This window comes from Tamandua tetradactyla, chromosome 17, assembly GCF_023851605.1.
Source record: "Tamandua tetradactyla isolate mTamTet1 chromosome 17, mTamTet1.pri, whole genome shotgun sequence".
In the NCBI taxonomy this organism is placed as follows: domain Eukaryota; kingdom Metazoa; phylum Chordata; class Mammalia; order Pilosa; family Myrmecophagidae; genus Tamandua; species Tamandua tetradactyla.
This window is the reverse complement of record NC_135343.1, coordinates 6623817-6646550: the sequence shown is the minus strand read 5'-3', so window position 1 is coordinate 6646550 and position 22734 is coordinate 6623817. Positions and strand designations below refer to the sequence as shown.

The following is a 22734-nucleotide window of genomic DNA, read 5'->3' as shown; positions in this document are numbered from 1 at the left end:
TTCTCCTTGGCTCCAGTTATCTCCTAAAGGGAAAGGGGTGTCCTTCCAAGAAAGGAAGGAAAGTGGCAGAATTCAGCGGCGACCAGAACTGCATGCAGGTGATGAGACTGGTCTCACCTTCACCAAAACCAACCTGGCAGATGTAGGTCGGGGACGAGCATTTAAGTGTCCAGGGTTTAAATGCGTTGGACATTGGCCAGCTCTTAGGGAACCTGGAGTCCATGCCTGCAGCGTGTGGTCTCCTGGAGAAGTCCCAGGACTTTCCCACATCCTCCGGGTGCCTCTCTGCGGAACCTGCGTTGAGTGAGGCCCTTACAGGCTGCTGTGTTGTCCCGTGTCTGGAGCCACAGTGGCCTGTGAAACCTGTGCAGTTTCTCTGTGCCCTGAGTACTTTGTGAGCCTGTGTTTTCGCTTTGGGAGGGTGTGATACTAAATTCCACCGACTGTCCATCTCCTCATGATGTCTCCCTGGCTGGCAGGGGTGCGTGGAAATGAGAACGAGCGCAGAAGGGCACCTGGTCAGGGCTTCAGGTCAGGGCACCTGGACAGGGGACCTCGTCAGGGCTTCAGGTCAGGGATTCGGATCAGGACTTCTGGTCAGGGCCCCTGGTTAGTGTACCTGGTCGGAATGTGTCCCAGGAGCTTCTGCAGTCGGGTCTTGTTTGAAATGATGACACCTTCTGCAGCGGAGCCCAGAGTGTGGAGTTTAGTATCTTGCATTTATGTAATGTTTTAAAGTTTTTCTTTCCCCGGAAGAAAATGCTTTAATTATTTTAAAAAGATAACATGTATACATGTAGGAAATTTCAGCAAAATGAAAGTAGAAAGTGGAAATCCTACCGAGAGCACCACTGTTAACATTTAGAGAAAGCCTACTCCTTTGTTATTTTTTGCAAATTTTATATAAATGGGATCGTATTTATTTTATTTACATAAATGAGAACATACATGCTATTTCTAATCTGCTTTGTCTCTTTTATAATATGGTGGACATCATTTGATATTCACAGAGCTCCCCTGAAGCAGAAAGGAGGAGGTATTATTATTTCCATTTTATAAGTGTCAGAACAGGCTACAGAGAAACAGGGTCACACAACAATGAGGAAGCCAAGAGTTCATATGCTGACACTGAGTAAAGTCCTAATTCTATCATATAATTATAAAAAGGTCTTGTTTACTGTACTGACTTCCTCATCCCCCCTTTTGTCAGTTGGAATCTAGTAACCTTCTAATAGAGTTTGAATTATGACAAGTTCCCCCATATTTTCAAACATGTGATTTGGCTTCTTTCTTCCTCTATTGATTTTTAGGGTCGAGAGTCAGTGTCTAGGGGTTCCCCTGGGGTGGGGATTCCCCTTCTCACAATCCTTCTCTACTGTCTGTACTGTAGTACTGAGGGGACACAGAGCTTCTCTTAAGCAATACTTTACTTGGATTCTTTTTTTTTTAATAGTAATAGGTAATGTTTATTGAGCACTTTCTTTATGCCAGGTACAGATCTAAATGTATTTAAAAATAGCCTTATTAAGATATAATTCAGACACCATACAGTTCACCCATGTAAAGCATACAATTAAGTGGTTATTGGTATATTCACAGAGTTGTGCACCTGTCACTACACACAAAAACCCTGTACCCACGACTCATCCCTCTGCGTTCCCCTTCCCTTCCCCCAGCCCGAGGCAGTCTCTATGGATTTACCCATTCTGGACACACTGCATATAAATGGAGTCATACAGTGTGTGGTCCTTCGTGGCTAGCTGCTTTCCCTTAGCATTAATTGTCTTCAAGCTTTGCCCGTGCTGTAGCATGGATCAGCAATTCAATCATTCTTATGGCCAAAGAGTATAGATTGTAGGAATATGCCACGTTTTATCTGTCCATTTGTTTTAGTTAGCTGCAGTCGCCAAAATACAACTACCAGAAATGGGTGGCTTTGACAATGAAGATTTATTAACTTACAAGCGTAACAGTTCAGAAGCTGTGAAAATAGCCAAATCAAAGCATCACCAGGTGATGCTGTCTCCCCGAAGACTGGCTGCCGGCAATCCTGGGCTCATCTGTCAGATAGCAAGGCATGTGGCAACGTCTGCTGGGCTCTGCTGGGTTTTATTGCTTCCAGCTTCTGGCGTCAGTGCCTTCCTCTCTCAGCGTCTGTCTTTTCTCTTGCAGCTTCTCTGAATTTCAGTGTCTTATAAGGGACTTCAGTAAGGGGATTAAGACCTCTCTGGGGCATGCCTCAACTGAGATAACCTAATTGAACATCCCACCTACAGGAATGGATTAACTTTAAGAACAGGATCTTTTCTGAGTACATAGCTTCAAACCGTCATACTGCTCATCAGTTGATGGGCATTTGGAGTTTTCCACTTTTTGGCTCTTACTGCTATGAACGTCCATGCACAAGGTTTTGTGAGGATGTACATTTTAATTTCTCGTACATCTAAGAGTGGACTTGGCTGGGTCATATGGCTAAAAAAAAAAACATGGTTAAAAAAAATCCATGTACTAGAATATTTTGTTTAACCTCTTGAAGACCCGTCAGTATGTTTCCCAAAATGTCTGCACCATTTTATAGCCCACCAGTGGCTGAGGGTTCTCACGTCTTCATCCTTACCAACACTTGTGATTGTTTGCTTTTTTTTTTTTAACTTTTTTTATTATGAAATATAACATATACAAAAAAGCAATAAATTTCCAAGTACATTTCAGCAAGTACTTATAGAACAGTTTGGTATGGGTTACAGTTCCACAATTTTTCATTTTTTCTTCTAGCTGCTCTAAGATACTAGAGACCAACAGAAATATCAATATAATAATTCAGCAGTCATACTCACTTGTTAAGTCTCATCTTTTGTTATACTCCTCCGTTTCTTTAAATAACATATATACATAAAAGCAATAAATTTCAAAGTACATTTACAACGATTAGTTGTAGAACAGATTTCAGAGTTTTGACATGGGTTACAGTTTCATAATTTTAGGTTTTTACTTCTAGCTGCTCTAAGGTACTGGAGACTAAAATATCAATGTAATAATTCAGCAGTCATACTCATTTGTTAAACCATACCTTCTCTGTATAACTCCATCACCTTTGATCTTTCTCCCACTCTTTAGGGTATTTGGGCTATCCCCATTCTAATTTTTTCATGTTGGAAGGGGCTGTCGATAACATGGAATGTGGAGATGAAACTAGTGATATGCTAGAAAGGCTGGCCTCTCTGCATTTCAGGACTTATCTGGTCCAGGGACTCATCTAGAGGTTTTAGGTTTCTAGAAAGTTATCCTAGTACATGGAACTTTTGTACAATCCTATATAATGCTCTAGGTGTTCTTTGAGATTGGCAGGATTGGTTTTGGTTGAGGTTTGGCAAGCTATGATAAGTACCAAATGTTCCACAGGCTCATTCACATTGTTGCATGCCTCACATTGTTCTTTTTTGTAGCAGCACCATGTTTGATCTTATGTTTACACCACCATTCGCCAGTCTGCTTCTCAGTGCATCCTTCAGCCACCTCCATCTACTGGGCCTCATGTATAATGTCCAAAGTCAGCAGTCCACTATCAATGTCAATTTTAGATTTCATTGTTCCCAAGAGAAAGATAGTCAATAAACACATCCTAACCAAATAGAAAATCCAAAGCTCCTCCTAACTCTTGTCCCTCCTCCCATTATGTACTCCTGGAATTGCTGCAGTACTATTGATGTTTTCCTGTTAAACATAGCCCATAGCATGCAATAACATTTCCCCCCTATCCCCCCCAAATTATACACTCTTTGTACAAGAGTCATACCTTTGTAGTAGTTCATGCAAGAACTTATTTATATTTGTAGTGTTAATCAGTGGGACACATGACAACCCTTTTCAATCATGTTTACCTTCAACATGGTAATATTACTTATAGACCCACTAGAGAACTGCCTTCACTTCTGTCTATTCACTTATAATTAAGTTCAGCCTCATTTGCTAATTGTTCACCTATCTCAAGTTTCTGTGTATGTCTAGGTCCCCTATATTCTGTATTATAAGCCTCTGATTTTACCTTTACCATGGTCATAAAAGTTGATTCATACTGTATCTGTCCTTTTGTGTCTGGTTTATTTCACTCAGCATTATGTCCTCAAGGCTCATCCATCTTGTCATGTGCTTCAGGATGTCATTTTTGTCTTACTGCTGCATAATATTCCATCATACGTATATACCACATTTTGTTAATTCATTTGTTTGTTGATAGACATTTAGCTTGTTTCCATCTTTTGGTGGTTGTGAATAATGCTGCTGTGAACATTGGTGTGCAGATACCTGTTTGTGTCACTGCTTTCAGCTCTTCTGGATATATATACTGAGTAGTTGTATTGCCAGGTCTTAGAGCAGCTTGATATTTAATTTTCTGACTGTCTTCCATAGCGCTGTACAATTTATACATTCCCACCAACAGTGCATAAATGTCCCAGTATCTCCATATCCTCTCCAACATTTGGAATTTCCTGTTTGTTTAATAGCAGCCATTCTTATAGGTGTGAGGTGGTATCGCATGTAGTCTTGATCTGCATTTCCCTTATAGCCAATGAGAACGAGCATCTCTTCTTGTATTTGCTCTTCAGAAAAATGTCTCTTCATATCTTTAGCCCATTTTATAACTGGGTTGTTTGTTCTTTTGTTATTGAATTGTATGGTTTCTTTATGTATACAGGATGTCAAACCTTTATCTCTTGTGTGATTTCCAAATATTTCCTCCCATTAAGTTGGCTGCCTTTTCACCTTTTTGGCCAAGTCTTTTGTGGCACAAAAGCATTTGATTTTGAGGAGTTCCCATTTATCTATTTTTTGTTCTGTTGATTGTGCTTTGGGTATAAAATTAAGGAAGCCACCTCCTATTACTAGGTCTTGAAGATGTTTCCCTACATTTTCTTCTAGGAGCTTTATGGTACTGGTCCTTATTTTTAGGTGTTTGATCCAGTTTGGGTTGATTTTTGTATAGTGTGTAAGAGAGTGATCCTCATTCATTCTTGTAGCTATTGATATTCAGTTCTCCCATGCCCGTTCATTGAAAAGACTGTTTTGTCCCAGTTCATTGGATTTGGGGCCTTGTTGAAGATCAGTTTACCATAGATTTAATGATCTATTTCTGTAATATCGATTTGATTCCTTTGGTTAATACTCTATCTTTGTGCCAGTACCATGCTGTTTTGACCACTGTGGCTTTATAAGTTTTAAAATCGGGGAGTGTTAATCCTCCCACTTTGTTCTTTTTTTAAGATGCTTTTAGCTATTCGTGGTCTCTTTCCCTTCCAGATGAATTTGGGAACTAGCTTTACCAAGTTGTCAAAATAGATTGTTGGAATTTTGATTGATACTGCATTGAATCTGTAGTTCAATTTGGGGAGAATTGACGTCTTAACTACATTTCACCTTCCTATCTATGAGCATGGAATGTCTTTCCACCTATTTAGATCTTCTTTGATTTCTTTTAGCAATATGATGTAGTCCTCTGTGTACAGGTCCTTTACATCCCAGTTAATTCATTCCTGGATACTTGATTTTTTTAGCTGCTATTCTGAATGGGATTTTTCCTTCATTGATTCCTTGGTTAGGTCACTGCTTATCTAAAAACATTACTGATTTTTGCACATTAATTTTATAACCTGCTTCCTTGCTGAATTTATTAGCTCAAGTAACTTTGTTTTAGATTTCTCAGGATTTTCTAAGTATAGTATCATGTCATCTGCAAATAATGAGAGTTTTACTTCTTCCTTTAAAATTTGGATACTTTTTATTCCTTTTTCCTGCCTGATTACTCTTGCTACAACTTCTAGTGCAATGTTGAATAATAGTGGTGATAGAGGGCATCCTTGTCTCATTCCTGATCTTAGGGAGAAGGCTTTCAGCCTCTCACCATTGAGTACAATGCTGGATATGGGTTTTTCATGTATGCTTTTATCATATTAGGAAGTTGCCTTTGATTCTTACCTTTTCAGACATTTTTATCAGAAAAGGACATTGAGTTTTGTTGAATGCTTTTTCAGCATCAATCAGGATGATCATATGATTTTTCCCTTTCAATTTGTTAATGTGCTGTATTACATTAACTGATTTTCTTGTGTTAAACCATCCTTGCATTCCCAGTATAAACCCTCCTTGGTTGTGAATTATAATTCTTTTAATGTGCTGTTGGATTTGATTTGCTAGTATTTTGTTGAGAATTTTGGCATTTATGTTCATTAGGGAGACTGGCCTGTAGTTTTCCTTTCTCGTAGCATCTTTACCTGGTTTTGGTATTAAAGTGATGTTATCTTCATAAAATGAGTTAGGTTGTGTTCCTTTTTCCTTAATTTTTTGGAAAAGTTTGAGTAGGATTGATGTTCTTTTTGGAATGTTTGATAAAATTCTCCTGTGAAGCCCTCTGGCTCTCTTTGTAGGAGGATTTTTGATGATTGATTGAATCTCTTTATTTGTGATTCATTCATTGAAACCTTCTATTTCTTCTTGAGTCAGTGTAGCTGGTTTGTGTGTTCCCAGAAATTTGTCTAAGTTATCCAGTTTGTTGGCATATAGTTGTTCATAGTATCCTCTTAATGATTTTTTTTTCTTCCAAGTCTGTGGTAATAACCCCCCTCTTATTTCTGATTTTGTTTATTTGCGGCCTCTCTCTTTTTTACTTTGTCAGCCTTGCTAGTGGCCCATTGATTTTATTGATTTTCTCAAAGAACCAACTTTTGGTTTTATTGATTATTCCTATTGTTCTTTTGTTCTCCTGTTCATTTAACTCTGCTTTATTCTTTGTTATTGCTCTTATTATCTTTGCTTTGGGGTCAGTTTGCTGTTCTTTCTCCAAGTTGCTCTAGGTGAATAATTAAATCCTCGGTTTTTGCTTTTTCTTGTTTTTTAATATAGGCATTTAGGGCAATACATTTCCCTCTCAGCACAGCCTTTGCCACATCTCATGAGTTTAATATGTTGTATTCTCATTTTTAGTCATCTTCAGATAGCTACCGATTTCTTTAGCAATTTCTTCTTTGATCCACTCATTGTTTAAGAGAATGTTATTTAATCTCCATATATTTGTGAAAGTTCTCGTTCTTTGGTGGTTATTGATTTCTAGCTTCATTCTTTTGTGATCAGAGAAAGTGCTTTGAATAACCTCAGTGTTTTTAAGTTTATAAAAACTTATTTTGTGCCCCAGCATATGATCTATCCTGGAGAATGTTCATGAACACTGGAGAAGAATGTATATCCTGGTGTTTTTGGGTGTAATGACCTATATATGTCTGTTAGGTCTAATTCATTTATCAAATTGTTTAACTTCTCTGTTTCCTTGTTGATCCTGTGTCAGGTTGTTCTATGTATAGAGGAGGGGGGAGTATTGAAGTCTACTATAATTGTTGAAATATCTGTCACTCCCTTCAGCTTTGCCAATGTCTGTCTCATGTACTCTGGAGCTCCTTGATTGGGAGCGTAGACATTTATGATTGTTATTTCTTCTTGCTGAATTGTCCCTTTTACTAATATATGGTGTCCTTCTTTGTCTCTTATGATATCCTTACATTTAAAATCTGTTTTGTCTGATATTAGTATAGCTACTGTAGCTTTCTTTTGGTTACAGCATGCGTGGAACATCTTTTTCCATCCTTTCACTTTCAATTTATTTGTATCCTTGTGTCTAAGATGAGTCTCTTATAAGCAGCATATAGCTGGATTATATTTCTTAATTAATTCTGCCTGTCTCTATCTTTTAATCGGTAAGTTTAGTCCATTAACATTCAGAGTTATTACTGAAAAGTCGTTTCTTGACTACAACATCTTATCCTTTGGATTTTATTTGTCTGATCTATATATTCTTTTCCTGCTTTCCCTTTTTATCCTTTAAGTTACCCTTACTGGTACTCTTCAATTCTGTACCCTCCTCCAGACCTCCCTCCCTGTCTTTTTTTTTTTTTTTTTTTTCCAGCTGGCAGAACTCCCTTGAGTATTTCTTGTAGAGCTGGTCTCTTTTTTTTTTTTTTACATATTCTCTCAGCCTTTGTTTGTCTGTGAAAATTTTAATCTCTCCCTCAGTTTTGAAGGACTGTTTGGCTGGGTACAGAATCCTTGGCTGGAAGTCTTTCTCTGTCAGGGTTTTAAATATATCATGCCACTGCCTTCTTGCCTCCACAGTGCTAGCTGTGTAGTTTAAATTCAGTCTTATGTGGTTACCCTTGTATGTAGTAGATTGTTTTTCTATTGCCACTTTCAGGATTTTCTGCTTCTCTCCAGCATTTGACATACTGATTAGTATGTGCTTAGGGTAGGCCTATTTGGATTTATCCTATTTGAAGTTTGTTGTGCTTTTGATTTGCATATTGTATCTTTCATAAAGGTTGGGAAGATTCCCCCCGTTGTATTCTCCATTGCTCTTCCCAGCCCTTTACTCCTCTCTCCTCCTTCTGGGACACCAGTGATTTTTTTTTTTTTTTTAACTTTTTTTTTTATTGTATAGTATAACAGATTTACAAAGCAAAGAAATAAAAAAGCAGTAATTTTCAGAGCACTCTTCAAAAAGTAGTTACAGGACAGATCCCAGAGTTTATGGGCTAACATACGATCCTCTTGTATTTTTTCTTTTGGCTGCTCCAGAATATAAGAGGCTAGAGTGCTTAAATATTTTTTTATCATCACAGTCGACTTTTTTCCTTCTTTTTTTTTGTGAAAAATAACATATATACAAAAAAGCTATACATTTCCAAGCACAGCACCACACTTAGTTGTAGAATGTGTTTCAGAGTTTGACAAGGGTTGCAATTTCACAATTTTAGGTTTTTACTTCTAGCTGCTCTAAAATACTGAAGACTAAAAGATATCAATTTAATGATTCAGTATTCATATTCATATTTTGAATTCTGTCTTCTCAGTATAACTCCACCATCACCTTTGATCTATTCATCCCTCACTTTAGGGTGGTTTGGGCTATAGCAGTTCTAAAATTTTGATATGGTAAGGGTCTGTCACTAATTTAGGGTAGGAAGATGGAACTATCTGATGTTCTGAAGAGGCTGGGCTAAGTTTCAGGACTTATCTGGACCACGAACCCATCTGGAGGTTGTAGGTTTCTGGAAAGTTACTCTAGTGCCTGGAACCCTTGGGGAATCTTATATATTGCCCTAGGTGTTCTTTAGGATTGGCTGGAATGGTCCTGGTTGGGGGTTGGCAGGTTATGACAGGTAGCAAGGTCTACCTGAAACTTGTGTAAGAGCAACCTCTAGAGTAGCCTCTCAACTTATCTGAACTCTCTCTGCCACTGATATTTTATTAATTACACTTCTTTTCCCCCTTTTGGTCAGGATGTAATTGTTGATCCCACAATGCCAGGTCTGGATTCATCCCTGGGAGTCCTCTCCCATGTCACCAGGGAGACTTTCACCCCTGGATGTCATGTCCCATGTAAATGTAGGGGGGAGTGCAATGATTTCACTTGCAGAGGTGGGCTGAGAGAGAATGAGGCCACATCTGAGCAACAAAAGAGGTCCTCCAGAAGTAACTCTTAGGCATGCCTATAGGTAGGCTAAGCTTCTCCGCTACCTATATAAGCTTCACAAGAGTGAGCCTCATGATCGAGGTCATGGCCTATTGATTTGGGTGTGCCTAAAATTTGACACAGTATCAGGGGATTCCCTGATGGTAAGGTTTAATGCTTCCATATTCTTTCTCCCCTTCCTCAGGGAACTTTGCCAATACTTTTTGATTATCTCCTTAATATACTCTAGGATGTATCCAGGCATTACAATAATCTATACAGGATTAGAGGACCTCTTTCTTATTCTATGCTCCCTGTGTTTCAGTTGTTCAAATTAGCTATACGGATAGGTTGAATTAGATTATGCGCTATGGAAAATTTCAGTTCTAGACCAAAAAGCCTTTCTTCTATTGGTCTCAAAGAGTATGTGTGGTTCTAAAATATAGGCACTGTCTTCCTTACCCCTATGTTCTGAATTACTTTAACCCCAACCTGTTCCCCTTTGTTCTTATCTCTAAATATCAGGTTATGTATATAAAACAGCCTCTCAAAATCCAGACGTAATAATCACCACTCCAGACTTAATGGGTCTCTCTAAAAGCTTACAATCTAGGCCCCTGTTTTCTTATAAGCATTTTCTAAAGGTGACCGTACCATTGTTGTTCTTTTGTTTCTGGCTTATTTTGTCTCACCAAATGTCCCACGTGTTCATTCACATTGTTGTGTGCCTCACACCTTTGTTCCTTTTTGTAGCAGCACAATCTTCGTTCATAAGTATGCACCATTATTTGCCAATCTACTTCTCCATCATGCATCCTTCAGCCACCTGCATTCATTGGGCATCATGTAGAGGGCCCAAAGTCCACAGTCCATTCTCAGTTTTAGATAATTTCATCATCCCAAGAGAAAGGAAACCAGTAAACATACTCTCACCAAATAGGAAATCTAAACCTCCGCTTAACTCTTGTCCCTCCCCCCATTATTTACCCCTGCTGTCACTGTGGTAGTGCTGATGCTTTCCTTTTGAATATAGCTCATACCATGCAAAAGCAGTTTTCCCCACCAATGATCCTTATTGTCTGCTTTGTTTTGTCCATCATTCCCTGAAATCCATTTCAAATTTTTTGTCTTTTTTGTCATTTGCTTTTTTGCGTGTTCAAAATCAGTTGTCGTGTCCTCTAGTTCACTTATTCTTTCTTCAATTCTGCTGCTATATGCCACTAGTATATTTTTTATTTGGTCTACGGCATCTTCAATCTCTCTGATATCTGCTATTTTTCTGTTTATTCTTTCAAATTCCTCTTCATTCTCGTCTAGTGTCTTCTTGATCTCCTTTATGTCATTGGCCATCCCACTGACTTTATTTAGTGGAGTATTTGAACATCTTTGATGTTTGTCCTAAGTCTGTGTCTCCTCCAGTGTTTTCATTTGGTCATCAGGCTAAGCTGTATCTGTCGGCATCTTCGTGGTTCGTGATCTTCTGTTGTCTTCATGGCCTGTAAATATCTAGATGGGTTTACTTTGGAAGTTGGTTTCCTTCAGTAGTCTACAGTTTTGTGTGTGCGGGGTGGGTTTGGAGCAGGAAGTGGTGGTGGGAGAGAGAGGCACACAGTGCGCTGACGGGTTGCAGTGCGGTATGTGCTCAGGTCAGGGCCTCTGCACTGGTGCCTGCGGGTGTGGGGTGTGGGGTTGTGGAGGTGCATTGCGGGAGCCATGGGGCATAGTGCAGCTCGGTCAGGCCTTGGAGCACAGGAACAGGGTGCAGTATGGGGGACGCAACGGTAGCGTGCATCGGGAAGCAGATGAGGGTGCTGAGTGGGTGCGCTAGGCTGGTGCGTGGGCAGGATATGGGTGGGCATGGGGAGTGTGGGTGTCAGGGTGTGAGGTGTACAGGGCACAGGGAGGGCAGGGTGCGGGTGTGTCCTTGTACAGGGCTGGGGGTCCAGGGGGCTGGGATGCGGATGCCTAAGTGTGTGGGGGTGGAACACAGGTTGCGGAGATTGCAGGATGTGTGTGTCGGGTGGGTGATGACCTGTGGGCAGGGCCCTTGCTCAGGTCTGCAGGTGCTGGGGGGGTGGGTGGGTTCCGGTTGTGGTTCCCACTTTGGCAGGAGGGAGGCTGTGTGGTACAGATGTGCATGAGAGTATGCTCCAGGTGTGGGAGAAGGGCACTTGTACCATGGAGTGGGGCAAATGTGTGCATGTGTGTAGGGCAGGGGGATGGGGTTCGGGGTCAAGAGGTCAGGGCATGGACATGTGGGTGGTCGGTGGGGAGGATGCGGCTGTGCCAGTGTGTGGGTCAGGCGGCAGGGCCCTTGTGTCCACAGGTCTCAGGGACAGGGCTCTGGTGTGCATGTGCACAGAGCTCGGGCAGTGGGGCGGGGTTGTGCCTGTGTGGGCTGTGGGCGGGTATCTTCCAGCTCACAGGTCAGCGCTTGCCCAGAGTGTAGGGACTATGGCGCAAGCGAGTGCGTGCACAAATGGGCGGGGCAGGATGCTTAGGTGAGAGTGCACAGAGCTGGGGGTGGGGTGGTGTTAAGGGACTATATGGGCTGGGTGTGGGTGTGGTCTGGGTATGAAGGTGAGAGCCTGCAGCCCTGATGCACAGGTGACCACCTGCAGGGCCTAGAGATGGGTCTCAGGAGGGGTGAGGTGAGATGCGTTTGCATGGGAGAGGTGGGTTGGACTGCAACAGATTTGCGTGCATGTGTGGGACGATGTGTGTGTGTCTGTGTGTGTGTGTGTGTGTTGCTGAAAGAGAGGCTGGGGTGGAGGTGCTTGGAGCATGGTGAAGGGGGTGGGTGATGGGGTTCAGGTGCATGGGATGTGGGGGGAGTTGCTGGGGGGAGTTACAGGTCACCAGACAGGTTGCACGCTGAGGGTAGCACTTTCAAGGAGCACAGCTTGGCTCACTTCCTAGTCCCCGCCCCATTCCCCCCCCCATCCCCTCATCCCCCGGTTCATGCACTCCTGAGGGCTCTGTCCTCTGTTTGGAAAGGGGCACGTTAGGCTGTTTGCACTGCTGGCCAGTCTCTGCTTCAGTACATCTCAGTTCTTCTGCTCTTGCCGCCAGGGCCTCCCTGTGTGGTATCGAGACCCTCTCGGGTCACTTCCACCCTGGAATCGCTCTCCCAGTGGTTTTCTGTCACTTCTCTAGTGTTCCCTGGCACAGGGGTGGACTCAGCCTGTCCTATCCTGCCATCCTCCTGGAACTCCACCAAGTGCTTGCCTTTTGGTGCTTGGAATCTTATGCAGCTGTTTCTTTGGCCGTTCCCAGTGTTAGCAGTCTGGGAAGGGATGCTTGCCTCGGTCCATTAAATGACATTAAGTGCAGAGGCAACGAGTTGTGCTTCTGGTACTCACTGCCGGAAGTCGCCTGTGGAATTGGGGTGTTCGATGAAGTGTGGGGTGCACAGGCATGTCTCTGCACTTACAGGCGCGTCCTTTGTCCTGTCGTGTGCCGCTCACCTGTCCTGCCTCTGCTTTCCCTCCTTCCTCCCAGGGACCTGGAAGCCAGAGCCCAGAACGAGTTCTTCCGGGCCCTGTTCCGGCTGCCACGGAAGGAGCGGCTGCACGCGGTGGCGGACTGCGCCCTGTGGACGCCCTTCAGCCGCTGCCACACCGCCGGCCGCATGTTCGCCTCCGACAGCTACGTCTGCTTCGCCAGCAGGGAGGACGGCTGCTGCACCGTGGTCCTGCCGCTCCAGGAGGTAGCGCAGCCCGCCCTCGGCCGGCCCCTGCCAGGCGCCCTGCCCTGCGCTGCCCGTGCCAGTGTTGGCGCATGCCTGGGTGGGGCAGCAGTGCGGGCACGGGGGAGGTGGGGCCCCGGTGGGACCGTTGCCTGCCTGCCTGGTGTCTTTTCTGTTGCCGTGTAGCAGCCTGCAGTGCCCACGGAAGTGGCTGGAGAGCGCAGGGTATGGAGCTGCCACAGGGGCGTAAGGCTGTTGTTAAAAAGTACATGCTTCATAGTTGAGGCTTTTCCAAAAGCTCTTAGGAATGACTCTCTCCACTTCCATCCACCAAAAGAGAAAAAACTCTATCTAAAAAAAAAATCACCTTTTGAAAATAATGGCAAATTGCTTGGCTTTTATACTCTCTTAGAACTTTAGTTATGAGCTAAAAATTGTTCATTTGGAAAAATGCATTTAAAATGTGTTTTTGGGGGGCAAGTTATATAACAACAAGAGCAAATCCAAAGCAACAAATATGATCACTTTAGGCACCTGTGCTGGCCCCAGCCAACCTGAGCGGGAGGGGCTTGGGTCCCCCCGCCCAGGACCCCCTGCCCAGGTCTGGGGTGGTGGGTGCTGCTGAGCATGGCATGGCTGAGAGCCAGAGGGACCCTGGTGCAGGCTGGCCGGGAGGTGGGTTTGGTCTGAGCCTTGGTAGACGGTCAAGTGCTGCAGGCAGAGGCAAGGGCGGTTCTCCAGCAGTTTTGCAGAGGGCTGTGGAGAAAACAACAATTAAGCCATAAGTATGCTGCCGACAGTGTCCCTTCAAAGGGGCGTGGCCGCCTGCCAGTCATTGCCAGGCAGCGTGCCTTAGGCATGCAGGGAAGCACAGCTGTCCAGGGGCTCCTACTGGAGGCAGGTGGGTGGCGGTGGGTGGGGTGGCCAGTGGGGCCTGGGCAGCTGCGGACCAGACAGACCCCGAGGCAGAGTGAAGGAGGGATGTGAGGGCTGAGAAGCTGCGTGGCACTGGACCACTGCATTGGGTCCTTAGTAAAATTCCGTTCTTCTGGGAGTGAGCTGAGTTTGCTTCCAGATAAAAAGCCTGGTCCATTGGGGTCAGGATGCCCCTGGTTGTGAAGTGCCCAGTGTCACACGTCAAGACCTCCCGTCTCTTGCTCCTTGTAGCGTCTGTATGCCGACTGAGTACTCTTGTTTGGAAGAACTCGAGGCTCACTCATACTGTTGTCTTTAACGTCATGTGATTCTGTAGCCTGGTTCTTCCTTGGAGGGATGGGCACGGACTCCAAGATGTAGTCTTATATGCTTTTGAGCTGCTGTGCTGGTTTCCTGTTGCAGGTCTTTGCTTTGCTTTCCGTCTTGGGAAGTGTCTGCGTATGTAACTGATGGCCCCTCTCTCCCCCTCTTCGTGTGTGACTGTGGAGACAGGTGGTGAGCATTGAGAAGATGGAGGACACCAGCCTGCTGCCCACGCCCATCATCATCAGCGTCCGGAGCAAGACAGCCTTCCAGTTCATTGAGCTCAGGGACAGGGACACCTTGGTGGAAGGTCTGCTCGCGAGGCTGGAGCAGGTCCAGGCTGGCCGCCCCGCGCGATACGACACCCCGAGGGACAAAGATGGGGTACGAGGCACAAGACACTCAGGGTGCCTAGGCTGAAAGTCCCTTTGCCCACCATCCTTAGGGCAGTGGTCTCCAAAGGGGTGTGTGAAGATGAACCCCTGGGGAAGAGAAAATACAGCAGAAGTCATTGGGTTATTGAGTCTGTGCATCATATGGCCCGGGGTCATTTCTGAAAGTCCCCAGTGGGTATTCGTGGGTCAGAGGGGTTGATGGGCCACATCCCCCTAGCAGGTCAGAGGGGTTGATGGAATGACCTCCCCTCCCCCCAGCAGATTAGAGGGGTGATGGGACACCTCCTCTAGTTGGAGAGGTTGAGAAAACACCACCCCTTACAGGTTAGAGGAGTTAATAGGGCACAGTCCTCCACAGATTAGAGGGTAGTGTGGAAGGGTTGGCAGGCACCCCCCTACCCCCTAATATTGGAGGGATTGACAGGATGCCCCATCACAGGTTGAAGGATCTGATAGGAATCACCCCAGTGTTTGGGGGTTTGACAGAGCCCCTTTCTCACAGGGCCCTCCCTCCACAGACTGTAGGACTGTGGGGCATCTCAAATCATAGGGTTTGATGGGGCACTCTTACAGGCTGGGAGGATGAATGGAGCACCCTGCACAGGGGAGGGGCTGGTTGGGCACCCTCCTCATAGGTGAGAAGGATGACACCCCCAGTTGGAGGGTGTTCTAGTTTGCTAGCTGCCAGAATGCAGTATACCAGAAATGGAATGGCTTTAAAAAAGGGGAATTTAATAAGTTGCTAGTTTACAGTTCTAAATCCATGAAAATGTCTGAATTAGAGCAAGTCTATAGAAATGTCCAATCCAAGGCATCCAGGGAAAGATACCTTGATTCAAGAAGGCCAGTGAAGTTCAGGGTTTCTCTCTCAACTGAAAAGGCACCTGGTGAACATGGCGATGTCTGCTAGCTTTCTCTCCAGGCTTCTCATTTCATGAAGCTCCCCTGGGGGTGTTTTCCAAAGGTCTCTGGCTGCATGGGTTCTCGTGGCTCTAAAAAGGGACTCTCTCCAAAATGTTTACTGTTTTAAAGGATTCCAGTAAACTAATCAAGACCCACCTGGAATGGGTGGAGTCACATCTCCCTCTAATCAAAAGTTAATCCCACAATTGGGTGGGTCACATCTCCATGGAAACGGTCAAAAAGCTCTCCCCCAACAGCACTTAATGAGGATTAAAGGACAGGGCTTTTCTGGGGTCCACCACAGATTCACACCGGCACAGGGGGTGTCACTTGCTGCAGGACCATCATCATCTTAAGCTTGGGCAGCTGCAGAACCAGCCCCGGGCTGGCTCACAACCGTCCCTCCCAGAACAAGGGCAGGGGGAGAGAAGAGGGCAAAGGGCCTTAGCTCACAGAGGTGAGGCAGAGAGTGGGGTTGAGCGGTGACCCCTGGCCCTGCACGGGCTTCCTCTCAAAGGGTCCCATCCCCTTGGATCTGTTACTCTTTTTCTCCTTAAGTTCTAAACAGATAAGACCATTTAAATCGTGTACACTCATTCATCCAAACGGACAATAAAAATGGGCTCATAATTAAAAGCAAAGACTTTCTTCTTTTTTTTTTAACCACGCAGACTTCACCTGTGAATGTGTTTCATTCAACAAGCGTGTGCAGCGACCACAGGTTTGGAGATCTTGAATTGCTGTCTCCTCAAAATAGCAAGGACAGCGAGATGGAGACGAGCCGGCTGCCCCAGCCCGAGGCCCTGGTGGCTGCAGTGCAGCACGTCGGCAGCCAGAGCCCCGACTCCCCAATGGTGGGTGCTGCAGCCCTGTCCTCCTCGTGCCCCTGCAGAGCTGCGTCCTCGGAGAGGTGTGGGTTGGGGCGGGGGTCTGGCCGGTCATGGAAGGTGGAAGGTGACATCTGTGAGTGCCAGGTGACCTCGAGCTGCCCTGTGCCCTCCTGCCCCAGCTTCCTCCCCGACCCTAGGGAAAGTGGCGGCTGCAGGGGGTGGCCTGAGCAGGCCTGGGTAAGCTGTGGCCGTCAGGGTGGGGGGTGGGGGGTGGCCTCGTCCCCAGCCTACGAGCGGCACTTTGACACAGTGTGGCAGCCTGTCCTCAGGAGCACCCCTGGGCCTCTGTTTGCGGGTTTTTCTGGGTGCAGAGCAAGTCTTTCCGCATTTCTGTCCCTCCTGTCAGAGATTTGTGTGTGTTTCCTGTTGTGTTTGTTTTGTGTCTTCTGAGAGAAGGGACACCGTCTTCCAGTTTTACTGAGCTAAAAATACTTTTTTTTTTTTTTTTTTGCATGGGCAAGCACTGGGAATTGAACCCGGGTCTCCGGCATGGCAGACGGGAACTCTGCCTGCTGAGCCACCGTGGCCTGCCCCCAAGGATACTTTTTAAGTGATATTTATTTATAGTTTTCATCTTGGTAGAGAGGGTCCGAGGCAGGTAACATGGAGTTGTCCTTTGAGATGTTGTCACGGTAGGCGGGAGCCTGTCACCGCCCCTCAGCGCCAGCCAAAGCAGTGACAGCCAGGCAGTCAGCCCTGCCCAGTTGCCCCGCAGCTCCTGTAAATGGGGGGTCAGCTTTCGTCACCCAGAACAGACCCTTCCTGTGTGCTTGCATGGGATGCTCAGTTAGTTTTCATTCACTGAGTGCCTGAAGATACCAAACGTAGGTACATACTTCTCCCATTAAAGAAAACTACAAACAATTAAAAGCGTAAATAAATACCCTGTTTAAAAGGAAACTTAAAAATCCCTGCCATTCAGGGGTAATTTAAAGTGTTTTCAGTTGGCTAGGAAAATATCTTTCTCATTTCTCATAAATACTGAGACTAAAGTGATTTTTTTCAGGTTTCAGTTTTTCCTCTGGCTGCTGGGAAGCTCAGGGTAGATGGCTCCTGTTTGAAAAGCCAGATCTCAGGGAGCCTTTCCCACTTTACCCTACACTGTCCCTCCCCTCCAGTCTCCTCTTTGCCACGATTGTGTTGGTTACTTACATTATTGGCCTTGCCAAGGAAGTTGCATTTAATTTGTGTAAACGCTCCTCTGGGCTCTGGACTCCGGACTGGGACTCCTCCTTGCATCCTCTGTGCCTGGGAGAGGCACACAGATATCTCTCCAATGAATACAGGTCTCACTGCCTGTGCTTTTTGGCTTCTGTGCTATAAAAGGCAGCCCCTCCCCTGCTGTGGACTGTGGTTGGACTGTGTGTGGGGGGGCGGGTAGGGGGGGCAGGCTTCTCTGTACGTGAAGGCCCTTTCCTTTTCCAGTCCAGACAGCAGATAAAGGTGAGCCTCTGGCGGGACCACTTGGCGGAGTATGGCAGGACTGTGTGCATGTTCCGCACAGAAAAGATCCGGAAGCTTGTGGCCATGGGGATCCCTGAGTCTCTCCGTGGCAAACTCTGGCTCCTTTTCTCCGGTAAGTGTTTCTGGGTCTTTAGGCCAGACGTTCCTTTTGAAACTGACCTAGGAGCAGGAGCCTGCGGCTGGCATCTCGTGTGTGTAGGTGGCAAGGAAGTCGCCTGTTTGGGGTTGCTCCTGCACAGTCCCCTGCAGAAACCTGAAAGTTTGAGCTGTGGGACCTGCGACAAGTTGCTTGAGGTCTCTGGGCTGCTGTGTCTGCACAAGTCTAGAGGTCTGGGCTGAGTGACCGCCTTTCATTTTAAAATGACTGTGGGTTGATATGAGGTGCTGAGAATCCAGTCACTAAATTCCAGAGGTGAAGTGAGCTCTGAAAAGCCTTGCTCAGTTGTCCACTGGCAGAGCATAGTTTCTTTCTGTCCCTCGGTGAGGCCTTCTGGTGCACACAGGCACACAGCCTTTTCATAACCCACGTAGTCCTTCACACACGACCCTCCCTAGTGAGCGAGTGTTTGCTTTGTTGACAGCTGTTTAAGCTGTTGCTAAGAGTGGTGGCTTTTAGTAAAGAGGCTGATTGTTCCGTGTGACTGTCAGCGATTGTTGACAGCAGGGCAGGAAATCACAGCCGGTCACTGCAGATGGGAGACTTGGGAGAGGATGTTACACTCACCCCTTTAAGGATTTATAACACCTAAGGCAGAAGTGGGCCTCTGTCTGCTCCCCCCATCCCCAGGGCCCCCTCTGTGGGGCTGACCCCACCCTGGAGCCTCCCAGGTGGGCGCCCAGCGATTTGACCCTGGCTGAGTGCACAGGTGCCCCTGCTGCTGGCTGAGGAGGGAATAAGATCCTCGTCCCAGGCTGGGGGTGGGAGGGCGCTGCGTGGACTGCGAGGCTGCCCAGGTCTTGGCTGGCGCGGGCGGTGTGTGGAGGGGCTTTCTGTGTGTTGTCTCCCGGCTTCAGTACCCACGCTGGGGACACAGCCTTTGGGGTTTCCTGTTGGCGGCTTCATTTCAACACAGTGGCTCCCCCTCGTGGCCCTGCGCGTGCTGGCAAGCTCCTGCTGAATTCACGTGTGCAGATTGCATGTGCATCTCATACCCACCTTCTCTTGCTGGGGAATACTGCTTACTGAGGCGCATCAGTAAAACCATTTCTAGTGCCGGTTTTCCCCTCCATAAGCATATTCCTAGAAAAGCTGCACTACTTCTTTTCCTTGGGTTCATTTGTTTTGGGGAAGGGCCCCGTGACAGGTGAGTCCTTTGGCTGTGTGTGATCTCCAAGTAGCCAGGCCCCCCCCAGCCCCTCCCCATAACGGCCCTGTCCTGTGCCCTTTCACTTCCAGACGCGGTCACAGAGCTGGCCGCGCACCCGGGCTACTACGGGAGCCTGGTGGCTGCATCCATGGGGAGGAGCTGTCTGGTGACGGAGGAGATCGAGCGCGACCTGCACCGCTCGCTGCCTGAGCACCCCGCCTTCCAGAGCGAGACGGGCATCGCGGCGCTGCGCAGGGTCCTGACCGCCTATGCCCACCGCAACCCCAGGATCGGGTACTGCCAGGTGAGAGGCTGGGTGGGCCTTTCTGCACTCAGGCCAGCGGCCCTCTGTCCTGCTTGCCGCCCAGGGCTGGAGCCTGTGGACACATCGCTGTGTCCCTTAGAGAGCGCATCTACCGCTGACTGGAATTTAGATTCGAAGGGTTGCCTGTGTCTGCAAAGGGACGTGCATGCCGGGCTGCCCTCTGCGTGGGCCGTGCCTTTGCCTTCCCGGGCCTCCCCTGCAGGAGGGGGTCACATGGCTTTCATGGAGCCTGGTTTTTCTCTAGACTTCACAGGAAATGCAGGGATTGCTTTAAAAACGGCATTGTTGCTTGGGGAGGGAAAAGACGCTTGGGCAGATCGTGTTCCTTTAAGAAATGCAAGTAGAGGTAAGATGTCCTCTGCATTGTTCCTGAGTTTAGGGGTATAGTTTGTAGGCACAAAACAGAACTAGTAAATCTAAACAGGAAAAAATCCCAACACGACTGGATCAGAGAAGCTGCTGACCTTTAGAAGTAGGAGACTGAGCAGGCGTGAATTAGTGGAGCCGGCGGGTGAGGCAGGTGTGCGTGTCCGCGCACACGGGCGCATCTGGTCCAGACCTGCGGCGTGCCCCCCTCAGCACTACTGGACAGGGCAGCAGGGACGGTGCTGGTGGTTCGGCCTTCCCAGGACCCGTCCTGATGGGCCTTCCCCTGGCCCGAGCCACCGTGTGGCCGGTGCGCTGGACGCCTTGGCTTGTGAGTGTGCATTTCAGTCTCTGGCCTGCCGTGAGCTGGCGGTGACTGTCCCCTCCCCTTTGCCCTCCCCGGCCAGTCCATGAACATCCTGACCTCCGTGCTGCTGCTCTACGCCAAGGAGGAGGAAGCCTTTTGGCTGCTGGTCGCCGTGTGTGAGCGGATGCTGCCTGACTACTTCAACCACCGCGTGATAGGTAACCCGCCCTCCATGTCCTCTGGCCGGGGGAGTAGTGATGGAGCGGGGTAGACAGTGGTCGGGAGTCCTCTTTACAGGGTCTCCCTGCCATTCAGCTGCTCTCCACACAGACACTGACTCGTGAACTTGTAGAACAAACTCTTGATTGCTGGCACAGTTCTGGCAAAAGGGTGGGCTAAGATAAACCAGGTACTCTCCTGCTATGAACATCTGCAAGTTTTGGATGAAAAGTAAAGTACGTTAGGTGGATCATGGGACCTGTAAGAAGGAAGGCGAAGTGTCCGGGCCCCCCAGACAAACAGAAGGTTAGAACCCCACATGGTTTTTCATTGCGGCCGCTGCCTGGGAGCTGGGGTGGGGGGTATCTCTGTCGGTATTGCAGAGAGCGTGTGGAGACAGGGCTTCTGGTGCCTCGAGAGGAAGTCTGGGGGGACTGGGACCTTGGCCCAGTGCTGGAGACCCTTGAGGTCTGTACCTCCCAGCCAGGGGCAGACTAGGGACCACCTCCCACTGCAGGAGGGGGAGGACCTCGTGTCCATGTGCACGCACTCAGCCTTGGAGCCACTGTGCTCCCAGGCCTCCGAACCCCTCTTCTGTGTGGTCGAGGTGTGGATTTACACTACGTCTGACCCAGCAGCCTCCTAGACCGCAGGGAGATATGTATGAACACTGCTTCTGGTCGGTAATGCTCTCTGGGATGTTTTTAGTAATCCAGATGAGAGTTGGGGGTGGCCTGAAAGCAGGGTGAGGGCAGTGAGCATAGCAGTGGGAGAACAGCTGCGAGGCAGAACCTGCAGGTGCCGGGGCTAGCACAGGCTGGGAGGGGCTCAACTGAGCCCTAAGAGCCCAGGGGCCCCCCTCCGTGGCCGGGCACACCTGAGTGACCACTGCCCCTTGCCCCCACCCCCGCAGGTGGAACAATCAAACATTTCCATGGCCCCAGAATGTCCTCTTCTGCCCCTTCCAGGCAGTCCCTGGCCCACTCCTGCTGCAGACACTGATCTCATTTCCATTGCCGTGGATTAATCTGGCCCCTGTTGAACTTTACATAAATGTCATGATGGAGAAGTTATTCTTTTGTGTCTGTGTCAGGCATCCATGTTGGTGCATCAGAAGTTTGTTCCTTTTCATTCCTGAGTAATTTTCTCCTTTATAGTCATTCTGTCCTTTGTTTATCCATTCACTGTTGTTGCACATTTGAGTTGTTTGTAGTTTGCAGCTGGTGATCAAGTTGCTGTGAACATTCATGTAGAATTGTTTTTGTGGACACAAAACATTTACCATTTCTTTTGGGTAAATGGAAGTAGAATTGCAGGGTCATAGGTTACCAGATGAAGGTTTAACTTTGTAAGAGGCTGTCAGTTTCCCAGAGTGATGGTTGTCTTCATGCCTGTGTGAGCTCCAGTGGCTCCTCTTCTTTGCTGACACTTGGTGTTGTCTGTATTTAAGTTTTAGCCATTCTGATGGGTGAGGCATGGTCCATCATGGTGTCTTAATTGTCATTTCTCTGATGATTAAGAAGGTTGAGTATGTTCTTCCATGCTGGGAAAACTGATGGACCATTCATTTATCTTCTCTGTTTAAGTGTTTTTTAACCCCCTTGCCAGGTTTTTAAGTCTTGGGTTGCTGCCTTTTTACAAAGTTATAGCTCTTTCTTTTGGATTGTAGACCCTTGACAAGTGTATATAATACAGATCTTTTCTCTGAGTTTGAAGCGTGCATTTTCATTTTACTAATTGTGTCTTTTCAAGAACAGTTGTCATGAGTTTTGAAGTCCAGTTTACAGTTTTCTGTATTGTTAGTACTGTTTGTGTCCTATTCCTTTGCTTGTGTTAGCTTTTATATTTAGACCTATATATTTATATATTGGGTCATGTATAAATAATTAATTTTTCTTTATGATGCAAGGCAGGGGCTGGGATTTTTTTGTTTTAGTTTCCATATAGCTATCCAGTTGATCAGGTGCTATTGCTGTGAAAAAGCTATCCTTTCCCTTTTGAATTGCCTTGGGTCAGAATGTCAGAAGTCAGTTACGGAGCATGGGTCTGTGCCTGGGCCCGCATCTTTTCTCTGTGTGTTAGTTTCGGCCGCTGTGGGCATGAGGCTGGGGTGCCTCTGCAGCCGCCAGGCCTTGTCT

The 22734-nt window shown here is 46.9% G+C and overlaps 1 protein-coding gene across 8 annotated transcripts in view; it reads left to right on the top strand.

Annotated features, from left to right (window-relative positions):
• Nucleotides 1-22734, top strand: part of TBC1D8 (TBC1 domain family member 8) — a 132845-nt gene that overhangs the window by 90450 nt on the left and 19661 nt on the right. For all 8 annotated transcript variants that reach the window (XM_077133900.1, XM_077133901.1, XM_077133898.1 and 5 more), the window contains 6 exons: nucleotides 12995-13202; nucleotides 14610-14804; nucleotides 16390-16572; nucleotides 18034-18184; nucleotides 19469-19683; nucleotides 20478-20595. In XM_077133900.1, coding sequence (XP_076990015.1) covers nucleotides 12995-13202; nucleotides 14610-14804; nucleotides 16390-16572; nucleotides 18034-18184; nucleotides 19469-19683; nucleotides 20478-20595 — 1070 coding nt within the window. The remainder of the gene's footprint in view (nucleotides 1-12994; nucleotides 13203-14609; nucleotides 14805-16389; nucleotides 16573-18033; nucleotides 18185-19468; nucleotides 19684-20477; nucleotides 20596-22734) is intronic.